General features: G+C 39.3%; 1 protein-coding gene across 1 annotated transcript; it reads right to left on the bottom strand.

The window, feature by feature from the left end:
• Positions 1 to 492: 492 nt before the first annotated feature.
• On the bottom strand, positions 493 to 11,763 carry LOC133338661 (probable nuclear hormone receptor HR38; the record flags this gene model as incomplete). Its single annotated transcript, XM_061546831.1, has 6 exons — positions 493 to 768; positions 1,882 to 3,016; positions 4,243 to 5,071; positions 5,195 to 5,601; positions 11,132 to 11,380; positions 11,483 to 11,763. Coding segments are annotated over 6 exons (3,158 nt in total), but the record flags the coding sequence as incomplete, so codon positions are not given.
• Positions 11,764 to 15,083: the final 3,320 nt, after the last annotated feature.

The following is a 15,083-nucleotide window of genomic DNA, read 5'->3' as shown; positions in this document are numbered from 1 at the left end:
AAATAAAAGAAAACAAAAACGTGAGCAATTTCAAAAGTCTAAGGAAATTTATTCCATAGATATAATTCAAATAACATAACAAATGAAATAAAACGAACAAAAAATATTTAAAAACAAAATTAAGTAAAAATCGAGAGCAAATAAACATTATTTATGAAAAAATAAAATAAAACAAAAATAATTAACATTTCTTATTCGAATAACGTACCTAATAATTATAAACTTACTTATGGCTAAGAGAGAAAATAATTACACTATGTTTTCTTTTTCTTTTCAAGTTATAAATAATGTTGTTGTTGTTGTTGTTTTTGTTTTAAAATACAATATTTAAATTAAATTTTTTGTTTAGTTAGGATCGATTTTTTTCTAAATAAAAAATTTAATAATAATAATTTACAATTTATTTTTTAAATAACCTTAAAAGAGAGAGAGAGATAGGGAGAGAGAGAGAGAAAGGGAAATAGAAGGAAAGGATTTTTCTGTGAGAATGAATGGGATTTTGGTTGTACGTTTAAAACGGCAAACTGGCCACAAACATATTCTCAATTAGGGCTGGTGCTGGCACTAAATCTTCCAATTTCAAATAGAATATCCGTTGTAGACCTTGTACGCTAAGTGATCGCAATTCAGGTAACTTGCCCAATAGTCTACTGAAATAATGGGGTTTCTTTTGAGCCTCAGCATTGTAGGTGACATGATCCCGCAGACTGCCAATAATTTTCATTTGTAACTGTTCGACTTTTTTCGGTTCCCGCAGGCCGTGGCGTTCTGAAAAGATAGGAGATGAAAAATATTTAAAAAATTATACTGGTGATAGAGAAAGACCTATAGAGAGAATCCAGGCTCTATTCGGCTATTCTCTAAAAACTCTCTCCTACTCTTCTGTGAAAACCCTTTACTGGCCCTCTATAAAAAAATCATCTTGCTCGCCTATATAGTCGACTCCCTCCGACTCGTCTATAAAGACTTCCTCCAGTTCGTCTACTTCTTCCAACTTCGCCCATAAAGGCTCCTTTCAGCTCGCTATAATGGCTCCCCTTAGTTTGCCTATAAATGTACCCTTCTGCTCGCCTATAAATGTACCCTTCTGCTCGCCTATAAAGGCTCCCATCAGCTCGCCTATAAAGGCTCCCATCAGCTCGCCTATAAAGGCTCCAATCAGCTCGGCTATAAAGGCTCCCATCAGCTCGCCTATAAAGGCTGCCATCAGCTCGCCTATGAAGGCTCACATCAGCTCGCCTATGAAGGCTCACATCAGCTCGCCTATGAAGGCTCACATCAGCTCGCCTATAAAGGCTCCCAACAGCTCGCCTATAAAGGCTGCCATCAGCTCGCCTATGAAGGCTCACATCAGCTCGCCTATAAAGGCTGCCATCAGCTCGCCTATGAAGGCTCACATCAGCTCGCCTATAAAGGCTCCCATCAGCTCGGCTATAAAGGCTCCCATCAGCTCGCCTATAAAGGCTCCAATCAGCTCGCCTATAAAGGCTCCCATCAGCTCGCCTATAAAGGCTCCCATCAGCTCGCCTATAAAGGCTCACATCAGCTCGCCTATAAAGGCTCCCATCAACTCGCCTATAAAGGCTCCCATCAGCTCGCTTATAAAGACCCCCTTCAGTTCACCAATAAAGGCTCCCTTCAGCTCACCTATAAAGGCTCTCTTCAGCTTGCCTATAAATGTTACCTCTACATCAACTATAAATCATTCTTTTCGCTTCTCTATAAAGACCCCCTACCGCTCTCTTATAACGACAATCTTGCGCTCGTCTATAACTCTCCTCCTGCTTGTTTTTAAATTCTCCCACAGCTTCTCTAAAAAGTCTCCGTCATATTCCCCTATAAAACCTGACTTCCCTATTCCCCCTCTCGCCCCATACTCACCCGTTATCAGTGTCAGAGCACACAAACACGCAAATGCAGATATGTCAATTTCTAGGCTATGAAGACTTTTGCTAAACTCCAAAATCCCATTCAGCCAATCGCCAAAGGAACGTTGACATTGGCTGCGATGCAAAACAATGCCATTACAGAATGTCATTTTGGTATCATCGATTCGGGCACGATACGATAGCCTCAATACAAACAATTCCAGGGAGGCAGATTGCAGCAATAATTCTTGATCTTCTGGTGTGAGATCCGAATAGCCGGGTATTTTCTCAGCAAATTGTTTTATAACATCCACCGATGTGGTTAGGAGATTATAGAATTGTTGTACCTTTTCCGCTTCACTCATTACCAACGGCAAATCCTCTTGGCTAGGTTCACGATATTGGGAATAGTCAAGGCAAGATGGATCTGGCGTGGTATCGACATGAGAACGCACCAATGCTGTTATCAGTGACACTGGTGGCGAGGGTGGTGATTCTTGTGGAGATTTTGGTTTTGAGGGCAATCGACCACGTCTGCCCTTTAGCGAATCGGTGCGCACCACCTCTTTCACCATACCGACGGCTAGACATTTTTGGAAACGACAAAATTGACAGCGATTACGACGCCGTTTATCGACGGGACAATTTTTATCGGCCAAACAAACATATTTGGAACCTTTTTGGACGGTACGCTTAAAGAAGCCCTTACAACCTTCACAGGTGCGAACACCGTAATGTTGACACGCGGCCGTATCTCCGCACACGGCACACAGCTGAGACGGCGGGGTGGGTATAACCCGACCATTAAGCATATCTGATGCGGCGGATTGATTCATTTGGTGATGGTGTAGAATCGGAGTTGCTGTCTGTTGTCGTACACTGGGAGAATTCGAGGCGGAACTTGGTGCACTTGACAGCTGTGAATGTGTATGCTTGTGATGCAGTGTCGAATTCGTGGAACCTATTACCAATTTAGGAAGCTTTGGACTATGATTGCTGAGCGGAGATTCGGAACGATTGACGGGTAGAGAGGCACGTCGCAATGGTGCCAAGGCGGCAGCAGATGCCACAGCTGTGGCCGCTTCCAATTCGGACATGGTGGGAAATGTTGGAAGGCTGTAACGTTCCGCTGTCGATGAATGGTAGTTCTGGAAAGGAGAAGTAGAATGAAATCGCAGATTAATTTGATAGCTAGAGTTCATGACTTCGTTAATCTATAAGCTCTATAAGCAAGCTGATACAGGAAGGACTTTTATAGGCATTTGTACACCCTGCTCTTGTGTAAAATCGCCATACTGTTCGTATTAAAAAAACTATATGCAACTCGCCTATAAAACCTCTTTCATGCTCCTATTTAAAAACCAACTTCTGCTCTTGTAAAGGGGTCCCTCTTGCTCGTCTATTACGAATCTCCCTTGCTAGTCAGTTCGCCTTTAAACACTTCCCTTAAACCGCTTATAAAGACGGCCCTCAACATAGAGACTCCCTTCAGGTATTCTATAGAGCCTATATTCTGCTCCTGAATAGATACTCCTGTCCGCTAGTCTATGGAGACTCTCTTCAGCTCGTCTATAAAGACTGCATACAGATCGATTATGAAAACTGCTATGTAATTTGTTAAAGCCCCTTCATATTCATCTATAAGAACTAAATCCTGGTTTTCTATAAGGGCTCGTCAGTTCGCCTTTAAAAACTGTCCTGAAGACTTTAAAGACTTGCTGGGAGACCAGCAGCACGGGTAGTCTATATAGACTCCTTACGGGTAGTCAATAGAGACTCCATTCAGGAGGTCAATAGAGACTCCCTTAAGGTAGCCAATACAGACTCCCACAGGTAGTCTATAGGTACTCCATTCAGGTCACTTCAGTCTATAGAGAGTAGGTTCTGTTTGGAGACTCTCTTCCGATAGAGTCTATATTCCTCTCTATAGACTCATGTTCGCTAGTCTGTAGATATTCCTTTCAGCTATACAAGCCCTCCCAAATACTCCCTTCGGATCGACTATAAAGACTCACTTCTATAAGACTCTATAGGGACTCTCCTCAGATCTATAAAAATATTTCCTTCATCTTCTCTACTGTCTTCCAGTCTATAGAGACTCTCTCAGCTCGCCTATGGAGATTCTCCGTAACCTATGAACGCTCCCAATAGGTCTATAAAACAACTCCAGATCTACTTCTTCCGCGCGTCTTTATATTAAAACAACCTTCAGCTCGTCTATAGAGCCACCCAGCAGCTTGCTGATAGAGACTCCCTTAAGTTCTTCTATAGAGACTGCCCTGGCTCTTCTAAAGAGCTTCTTCCTGATTCTTTTGTAGAAGTTCCCCTTCCCAGTTCCCGCAAGGATATGAAAAACGATATTTTTACTACTTACATTTGGTTGCGTATTGAGATGGTACTGATGATAGAAATTCTCTCCCGTTGTGGTGGCATTAAAACTTCCCGAAGTCTCATTGCCATTGGTGAATTCATAGGGCGATGATGAGACCGACGATGTGGAGGAGGCTGGTGTTGTGCTGGCATTAAAATGGCCATGATAACTGAAATTATTGGAATTCTGTTGTTGCTGCTGCTGGGCCGGATGATGTTGGTGGTGGTGGGACTGCTGTGGAAGATGGGTCTGTTGTTGCGTCGATTGTTGCTGCTGCGGATTTCCCAATAAACTATTGTGATTGTTACCTAGCTGAGAATGGTGATGCTGCTGTTGTTGATTGTGTAGATGGTGCTGATGATGTGATTGAGCCTGATTTAATGCCGGACCACCAATACCCTCTCCCGACGAGGTGTTGAGCGGGAAACAATCTTCATCCATTTTTATTTGTAGATCACTGGCCGAAACGGTACTGGCCGAACCTGTGGGTGTTGTTGTTCCGTATTTGAGCGAATAGGTTTCTTCGAAACTGGGCAGGGATAATGGCCCACCCAGAGGTGATAGTAAAGGATCTCCTCCTCTTGTGGTACCACCACCTGCAGTTTGCTGGCGTTCTTGTAGGGTATGTAAGGCTATGGCTGGATCACTGCTTGACCGTAAACTCAGTAAACCAATTTCCTGTGGCGTTGAACGATCAAAACACAACGAGGAGTTATGATCGGCTTCCGAATTCGCAGTTCGTACACTATGTTGTTCGGGTATCGATGATAGACGTTTTTCACGGAGGCACGTTAATTTTGTTAGATTCTCAAGGGACGAAGTGATATCCTCACTACTACCCACAAGGGTTTCACACGACGAATGGAGATCCTGTAACTGGTTATGCTGATGGTGGTGGTGATGATGATGATGATGCTGCTGATTGTGGTGGTGCTGTTGGGGCTGATTGTGTTGCGTTGAGGAGTCTGCTTCTCGACTGGGATTACTATCCAGGGTTGGTGACAGCAACGATTGATTCGAATCGGTAGGAAAAAATAAATCGGATAGCTGATTAAAGGTGTGATCAATTAACTCTGAATGTTCGGAGGTGGTGGTATCGGTTAGATTGCCGATTAAGTGATCTTCGGTGGCCACCGATAAGTGATGAGAAGTGGTGTTGCCAGCCAACGTTGCTGTTGTTGCTGCTGCACTGTGATGTTGGTGATGCTGATGATGATGCGAATGTTGCTGCTGGTGATGTTGTGCCGTCTGATGGTGCTGATGTTGTTGTTGTTGCTGCTGTTGATGTTGTGCCGTCTGATGGTGTTGATTGCCAGTTTGCGAGGAAAAGCTATCAAACGGAGAAAGAGTACCGAAAGTGTTCTGCAATGGAAGGCAGTTGAAAAAAGACTAAAATTAGACAAAAACTCAAAGAAACGCTACTCTGCAAATAAATGAAAAAAAAAACGATTGTACGCAATTGAAACCGAAAGTGCAGTGGAACCAAAAATAGCAAGGCTTTTTAGGAGGAGATACTGTGCTTCGGCCATTAGACATGCGCGCTTTTGTCATTCGCATTGCGTTCGGTTTGCGCCAGAGAACGGGTAACTAAATATGATTGGCAGTTATTGGTTGGCTGTCAGGACACCCCTCTTCTCCTCATGTACTTCTTTACCGGCAATACCTCTTCTTCTTCTTTTTGTGCACCACCGTTTAACTTATTCATGGTAATGAATTTTTTATATGCCCATTAAGTTTTCAGTTAGGTTAACAGTATGGCTTTAGACGACTGAGGTTTTCCAACAACCCCCTTCGATTTTGAGTTTTCACGGTTTTCCCAACTACAGACAGACAAACAAACACACACACATTGTTTTTTCTTCTTTGAAGAAGGTGTTGTTTGTTTTCATTGGGCGATAATTTGTTGATTGGTTGCGGTTAATGGTACCTCTATTGTCATTTGTCCGCATGGCCATTAAGGTGTCATCTTTAGCGTATAGCAATGTAATTAGTAAAGTATTGTTATGACAATGTTTGTTGTTGTCATTGTCCTATGTTTTTTGCAAAATCACAAGAGGTGGAAGAAGAAGAAGAGGAGATTTTGGCAAAGTAAAATTTGGCATGATAATATAAATCATAATTTAAGGTAATTGTTTGTGCGACATGAAATAATTAAAGGCTCTCTGTAGATCTAGAAGCGAAACTAATTTAGGTTGCCTCAGCTAAGGAGATCTATGGATCAGCTGAAGGGTGTTTCTATAAAAGAGCTGAAGTGAGCCTTATTAGAAGAACCGGAGAATATATTTTTAGAAGAGCAAAATTGATTTTTTTAGACAACCTGCAGGAATCAGATGAAGTCTTTATAGAGGGCTTGAAGGGAGTCTTTATAGCCAGAAGGGAGTTTTTAGGAGCCTTTATAGACGAGTTGGAAGATGTTTTAATTCCATTAGCTTCTAAGAAGAGCTTAATGAAGTCTTTCTAGAGCAGAGTTGGACGAGTGGGACGGGGTATTTATAGACGATCTGGTTTGAACTTTAATAGACAAGCTGAGGGAAGTCTTTAAAACACAGAAGTATACGAGCCGGAGGGAGTCTCTTTAGACGAACCAGATGGAGACTTTTTAGAGCCCGAGGGAGATTTTCTAGTCAGATGGAGACTTTCTGGACATAAGACTTTCTGGATAAGAAACCATTTTAGACCAGATGTTGGGGAGTCTTTTTAGCCGAGTCTGTTTAGATAGGGAGGAGTAGGACAGAGTATTTGTCATTTTAGAAGAGTAGGCAGGAGTTTATTTTAAAGACCGAAAGGGTCTTTATAGGAGATTTGGAGATTCTTTATTGAAGAGCAGGTATTTTTATGAGAAGCAGGAGGTAGTCTCCGTGTACGATCTGGGAGATTATCTGTAGGATAGCCGAATAGAGTTTTTTAGAAATCCCGATGTGGATGGAAATTAATTGACGAACAGCAGGGAGTCTCAATAGACGAAGTGGAGGTGGTCTTTATAGATAAACCGAAAGGAAGTCTTTAGGGACATGTTTTTATAAACGAGCTGAAGTCATTTTAGAAGGAGTTTTTTTTAAGAAAAGGCCGAGAGGGTCTTTATAGGCCCATCGTGGGCCTCGAAAAGTAACCGTAGGGAGTATGAAGTAACCGTAGGGAGTTATATTTAGAGCTTAAGGGGACCCCCCCCCCCATTCTCGGGGTCAAAATTTTTGTTGACATAATTTGAATCTAAACTGATTAAAGAATGTCTCTACAAAATTTCAAGTGAAAATCTCAAGAACTCTTGAAGATATATCCGATTTATTGTGTCCGCATCAAGTGACGGCTGAAGGGCTTCTCAAACTTTAATCGCGTTTTTCTCTAAACATTTTTTTGCGAATGGCGGGCACGATAACTCAAAAACTAATAATTCAATCGTTTCCAAATTTTGTAACGTTTCTCTGGGAGTGTATAGCTCTCGTATGAAGTAGGATAAAGCCAATCGGTGAAGATCTTCCTTATTTTTTAACTTGTTTTTTTGTCAAAAATCGGTGATATTTGTTCAAAGCTCCACCATTTTGTTAATTTTAGAGCGAAGCCAATAATCCTAGTTCATACGAGAGCCAGACATGTACTCTTTCTAACACCGTTGGAATTTTCGGATTCCGATGTTCCATCGAGGAGTTATCATGCCCGCCATCAAAAATAAGGACTTTTCTTTAATTACAAAAAACAACAACAAAACAATAACAAAATTTTGTTGTAAATTTTTTTCTTCTCTTTTAAATCTTCAATTATATATGTGCCAAGTTACAAACCTTAACAAGCAGAATGGGGGGGGGGGGGGGGGGTTCCCTTAAATCGTTTTAGGAGTGCCGGAAGTACTCTTTTTTGAAAAGGCGGACGGGGTCTTTTTACGAATTGGAGGAATCTTCTAAAATAATCTGAAGGGAGTCTTGATAGAGGTGTCTGATGATTTAATTAAAGACGATTTGATGGAAATATTTGTCTGATTATCTGATAGGAGGAATGTGGAGCCCAACGTGGGGTCCTTCTCCTTTACAGTTTTCATAAAATATAACATTTTTAGACTAATTGGATGGAGTCTTTTTAGACAAGCTGAAGTCAGCCTTGATTGACGAGACGGATGATTTAATTATAAACGAACTGATGGGAATATTTGTCGATGATCTGTTTGGAGGATTACAGACGACCGTACGGGAGTATTTAGATACTAGCTATTGGAAGTCTTTTAGACGAGATGAGGAGAGTCTTCATAAACAAGCGGAGGGGAAGCTGAAAGGAGTCTTCATAGACGAGCGGAATGAAGTTTTTATAGGTGAGCCTGTTCGTTACAATAATTGGCGCTCAACGTGGGGATCGCAAAGACTCCGTCTATAGAGAATTCCTGCTTCTCTTCAATCAGTGTTGCCAATTTAGCACTTTAGTGCTAGATTTAGCACTTTTAGCACCAAAAAAATCGATCTAGCATCTAGCACTTTTTTTAGCATTTTTAATTTCTTAGGAATTTTTTTTACAAAATTTTGGTTTCAATGCAAAAAATCCCGTTTTTCGATTTCATGTTGAATTTTCGCTATGTTTCACGCGATGGATTTGATTTTCCAATGCTATCCAGCACTATGATATTGTCTGTTGGTAGACTGTTTATTTGCGAAAATGAAAATCCAAATTAAGTTGTACATTTTATGAGAGCGATGTAAAAATAATGAACATGAATTATGTTGGAACTTTCTAAAAACAAGTTTTTTTATTCAGCGGGAATCCTGAATGCCAAGTTATAACTACTTTAGATTACCGAAAAGGCAAGCATACCCATTTATATTGGGATTGTGCCAGAATAAGGACCAAAATAGAAAAATTCCGGGAAACATATTTTTTATATTAAAGTCGCTGTTGAGAATGAGATTATGAACCCTTAAAAGTACACAAATGGGAAGAAAATTGATAATCTTCATATTTGTACGCAATGTGAAATTACAGTTATTTACCTTAACCAAATTTGGGCATTATTAGTATTTATATTTTAGTAGGAAGATTTCAAACCCCATCAAAACAAAAAATAGAAAAAATTTAGTCAATTCGGTTACGTGTCCGAAGTCCCCAAAATGTCGAATAAAGGGAATGTACTGTGGGGGCTACCCCTAAATATGGACCCATATTAATAATTTCTCATAAAATTGGGGTACCGTTATATGGGGGCTACCCGAAAAAATTGACCCATATTTATAATTTCTTGTGGAGAGATTTGCTACCCAATAAGAACTCAAAGTACTAAATTACAGCCAATTAAGTTAAAATCACCCAAAAACTGGAAATTGGGAGGTACCCTTATATGGGAGCAACCAGAAAAAAATGGACCTATATTTATAATTTTAAGTAGGGAAATTTGGTACCCAATAAGAACTCAATGTACCAAATTTCAGCGAATTCGGTTGAAAACCGCGCTCATGAACCCTAAACTACTGAAAATTGGGGGGTGCCCTTATATGGGGGGTATCCGAAAATATGGACCCCTATTTATAATTTTTAGTGGAGATATTTGCTACCCAATAAGAACTCAATGTACCAAATTGTCCTCAGACGGACAGACGAACATGACTATATCATCATAGAATTTAACGGTGATCAAGAATGTATATACTTTATAGGGTCGGAAATGATTATTTCGATGAGTTACAAACGAAAAACAAAATTAATATACCCTCCATACTATGGTGAAAGGTATAAAAATGTGCCTAAAAGCTTAAAAAAAATATTGGGGTATGGTGTACCCAAAAAGGACCGATATATTCCATTTCCAATATCAAATCTTATAGAAATGGTACCAACGTATGTGCAAAATTCCAAAGCTCTGTCTTCAATATTGCGTCCTCAATGCGACGGACATGGCTAAATCGACAACGAATAGCCGTTAAGAATAAATGGGGTTTCTGATTAATATTTCATTATTAAATATTAACAATTTTGTTTAAGAAATTTTTAGCACTTTTTTCTTGCACTTTTTTAAATTATTTAGCACTTTCTAGCATTTTTTCCAACAAAATCTAGCATTTTTCCTCAACAAAGTTTTGGCAACACTGTCTTCAATAGAAACCCCCTTCCACTCGCTTTTTTTCCTTTTGGATCATATATACAGACTCCATTTGGCTTGCAATATAGACTCACTTACGCTGGTCCATAGGTATACCTGCCTATCGTCTATAGTGACACCCTTTAGATATTCCATATTGCTCGTCTATAAAGACTCCCGACCGTTCGTCAATAGAGAGTCTGTATCGCTCAGCTATAGAGGTTCCATGCACCACTCCTACAGATATTCTCTCCAGATCTTTTATAAGGAATTCCGAGCTGAAAGTAGTTTCGATAGACGAGCGCAAAAAGAGCCCATATAGACGGGAGCAAGGAAGTCTTTATAGACGAGAGAAAGAAAATACTAGAATATGGAGACTTTTTAGACAAGCTGGTGAGGAATATTTTTATAGGAGCCGGAGTTAGTCTAGTAAGGGAGCATTTTTAGTTTTAGACAGTCCGGTTGGAGTTTATGTAGACAAGCGAGCAGAAGCGAGACAGAGGAGCGGGGAGGTGTAGGTCTATAAAATTCTTCCTTCAGCTGGTTTTAAAAAATATATTTTATGCTGGATAGATGACTTCAGCTTTTATAAAAAATAGATCCTTCAGTATATCTATACAGGCTTCCTGCAGCACTTCTATAGAAATTCCTTTCACAGCTTTTATTCAATAGCCCTTGTGCTCTTCCTAGAAGGCACCTTGTCGTTCGTCTACAGAGATTAGCTTTAGTATTCTATATATTAAAATAACTTTTTTCTAGTTCAAAAGTCCTTCTGAAGCCTTGGTGCACTGCATTCTGAATAAAAATTTTGAATTTGGGTACAAACAAATTTGGACTTACATTTGGTTGCAATAGTAACATGCTTGTGGTGGTTGTAACGTTCGCTAGACGTGTCTTCGAATTATTATTGTTGTGGTTGCTGTTGTTATTGCTTAGGGATCTATTAGAGGCCGTGGAATAGGAGACCAATGCTGAGGAGGAGCCAGAAGGAGAAGACTTTACGCTAGAAATTGATATGGATGTTGTTGTTGCTGCCCCTGCTGTTGTTGGGTTAACGATTGGCGATGTCGCTGCTGTTTGTTCCGTTTGCTTTTCGATTTTTATTTGTAAAATTTTATTGCGATTGTGGTTGTTGTTGCTATTGCTCTGTATTGTTGTTGTTGCTGTGTTATTGTTGTTTTTGTTGCTTACAGCCGTGTTTGCATTTGTTATTGCTGAGATCTTCGGTGGTGTAGTTGTTGCTGCTGTTGCTGTTCCTGATGTCTTACTGGGTGAACTTCTATTCAAAGGTATTGTAGTTGTTGTTGTGCTTGTATTTACTGCCGTTGTTAAATCAGAATTTGACGTTGTCGCCGCCGCCGCCACTACTACTATCCCACTTGTAGCAGTTGTGGGTGTCGTGGTCGGTGTTGTTGCTGGTGGTGCTGCTGCACGTTCTTCTTGTAAATTGGCGCTGGTGTTAAATGCTGCACCTGTAAGAGACCAATAAAGAAACAACAAAAATGTAAGTAAACGAAACGAACATCCCATAAATACAATGAAGTTATAATGGAATAAAAATTGAAGTTTTTTTCTATTTTTTTTTTTTGTTCGAAACCAATCCAATCTGTTTCTATAATATTTCTTCTATTGCATAGAGGCTTCCAGGGAATCTTTTTTGGAATCTCATGGAGTCGAACAATTTTGGCATTTAAAATGGTAGAAAAAAATGCAGAAAAAAACAACAACATGAAACACAACACCAACACCAAATGTTATTAATTTATGTGATTAGTTATGGTTTAATACAATCACACACACAGATACATACATACAGATGCATATGGGTAAAATGAATCAAAGCATACCATAAAGGAAAAGTTAACATTTTAATGAGTTTTAATAACAACAACAATAACAGTAATATGTAAGAAAATAATGAAAAAAACTTTGAACGAATCGAACCGAACTTTGATGGCACTTCAATTTATGGAATTGATTCCCCCTCATCTATAAAGACTCTTTCTAAATCCCCTATAAATATGGATGACATATGTTATATAAAAATCCTCCTGGCTAGTCTGTAGATACTCCTCCAGTTCGCTATAAAGGCTTCAAATAGCTCGTCAATATAGATAACCTCCTGCCCGTCTATAAGGACTACTTTCAGTTCGTTGATAGAGACTCTCTCCAGTAACCTTGGTTCGTCTATAAAGACTTCCTCCAGCCAGTCTATAAAGAAACCTTCAGTTCAGAGATCCCTTCTGCCGTCTATAAAGACTCCCTTCAGCTTGTCTATGAAAGACTCCCTTCAGCTCGTATATGAAACACTCCCTTCAGGTCGTCTATGAAAGACTCCCTTCAGCTCGTCTATAAAGTCCCCTTCCAGTTCATCTCTAAAGACTCTCTCAATCTCCTCTAAAGCTATCCTGCAGCTGACCTATAAAGATTCTCTATATAAAGCCTCCCTCCAGATCTTTTCTGTGGTTCGGAAAAGTTTGTTGAATGCAAATATGGCCTATGGCCGCTCGTCTATGAAAGACTCCCTTCAGCTCGTCTATGAAAGACGCCCTTCAGCACGTCTATAAAGACTCGCTCCAGCCCTTCTATAAAGACTCCTTTCTTCCCGCCTATAAAGCCTCCCTCCAGCTCGTCTATAAATACTCCCTCCTGCTGGTCTTTAAGGACTCCCTCAAGTTCTCCAAAGAATCCCTCCAGCTCGTCCATAAAGACTACCTTCACCTTGTCTCTAAAGATTCAGCTCTTCTGTAAATCTCCCTCCAGCTTTCTTTCAGCTCCTCTCCTTAAAGTATATGCCTCCCTCATTTTCATTCATGAATCCTTGCCGCATAGTACCTCTTGCAGGGTACTCCGACAAAATACCTTAACCAAATATAACTACAAAACTGCAGAACTATACCCTCGAGACTAATAATGACATTTAGATTTAATTCAATTGAGGAGGATTATATTCTCGAGTACATAAATTTTGTGGTCTTATTATTGTTGTTGTTGCTGCTGATGTTGTTGTTGTAACTGCTATTTGTTGTAATGTGTTATGTAAAAAGACCTCCCGTTGTGAAATGTGGTGTGTTACCATCTGTGTGGACATAAATGATCTGGCTGGAGGCGGAGTTATAGCGAGGAAAAAATCGAACAACAACAAACGAACAGCAAAATGAACTTTTCTAAGGAATTTCACGCTTGTGTAAACATTTAAGAGAAGAAGAGGAAGACAAAAAAACATCGAATGAAACATGTTGTTATGGTTTGCATGTTCAGCGTGGTGGAAAACATTAACAAACATTATTAACAAGGCAAAGGGTGGGTAGGGCTACAATGGCAAATGAAAATTCCTCCAATCAGAAAATGCGACATTATGAAAAGGTAGGGAAAGATAAGGGGAGAGAAATGAGAAGAAGGAGGAGGGTATTAATGGGAGGTCCTAATAAATATAATTTTTTTGCTAACAATATTCGGGACACAGAAATTCTTCATATTTGAAGAAAACTGACTACTTTTTAAGGCTCTGGAAAAGTCCTACTACAGAGGATTTCGATATATAGACGATCTCAAGATGGAATTCAATATTTAGACAGAAATTTCTTCTACAGACGTTTACAGAATATTAGGAAAGGTTTACTGGTAGCATAGATTGAATGAGAGGTTGAATGGTAAAAAAACTTAGATGGATCTTCAGAAAGTCTCTGAAAAAGAACATCACAGTGTGATCTATATGTAGAAGGTTTCTGAAACCTATTTCGAGTATATAGAAATTCCTAGGAGGGAGAAGGCATTTAAATGCCAGCTGGAGTGTCCCAGAGAGATAAAAACCAATCTTAAAAACGTCCTTAGTTAAGTCATTTTAGAGAATGTTGATTAGTAGAAGGTAATATTCAAGACACTTAAGCTCTTTATGTCTTTAAAATGACCCTAAGGTGATAAGTGGTATTTAATATTCAGAAGACACAAGCGTAATATACATGTATAAAACCTCATGAAAGTCTTCTGTATACCTATAGAAAATCTCACAATAGGGGAGGGGGTTTGAATGACAATGAAGATTTAAAGCTAATAATAGTCTGGAAACATAAGTCCCTCAAATGTAAAAAATGTCACAAAGAAATTAACAATTCTAAGAAGTGCCTTTTAGAAAGTTCTTTATTTGTGGCCCTCTTATATATTTAGAAATATTTCTAGTTGGAATTTTATATTACAGAGGCCTCAGGATGGTCTTACAAAAATATATCAGAAGGCCTTCAGTTTTTATTGAAAACTTCTCTATTTGTAAATAGTACCAGGCATGATGTCGTAGATCGATATTCTGTATGTAAATGACCTTTAGGTGGTATTTTATATAAGGTGGCTTCGGGATGGTATCCAAATTAAAAAATAATGTCTCAAAAGGCATTCTATATATTTGGAAAAGTTTAGTATAAGCCTTCATGTATGCATGGGGTTTTTAGATTCTTCTATTGATAGAAAATCATCAGGGTGGTGTCACAAAGCTCTCACTTATTTTGAAAGCTTCAGGAAGGTCCTCTACATATTTAATATTTCAGTATATTTGAAAACTTCTCTATTTGTATAGGTTCAGGATAAGTTTTCATGTATGCATGGATTTTTTAGAGTCTTCTATTGATAGAAAATCATCAGGGTGGTCTCACAATGTTCTCAATTATGTTGGAGACTTCAGGAAGGTCCTCTACATATTTAAAAGGCTTCAGGAAGGTCTTATATAATTAGGAGACCTTTAGCGACAGGGGGTTTAAGTAAGGTATTGCATATATAAACTCAAAAAGCCCATTCCGAT

The sequence above is a fragment of the Musca vetustissima genome, unplaced genomic scaffold, assembly GCF_032173495.1.
Source record: "Musca vetustissima isolate MV318-11 ecotype Yass unplaced genomic scaffold, APGP_CSIRO_Mvet_v1 utg11622, whole genome shotgun sequence".
NCBI lineage: Eukaryota > Metazoa > Arthropoda > Insecta > Diptera > Muscidae > Musca > Musca vetustissima.
This window is presented reverse-complemented; position numbering and strand designations above follow the sequence as displayed.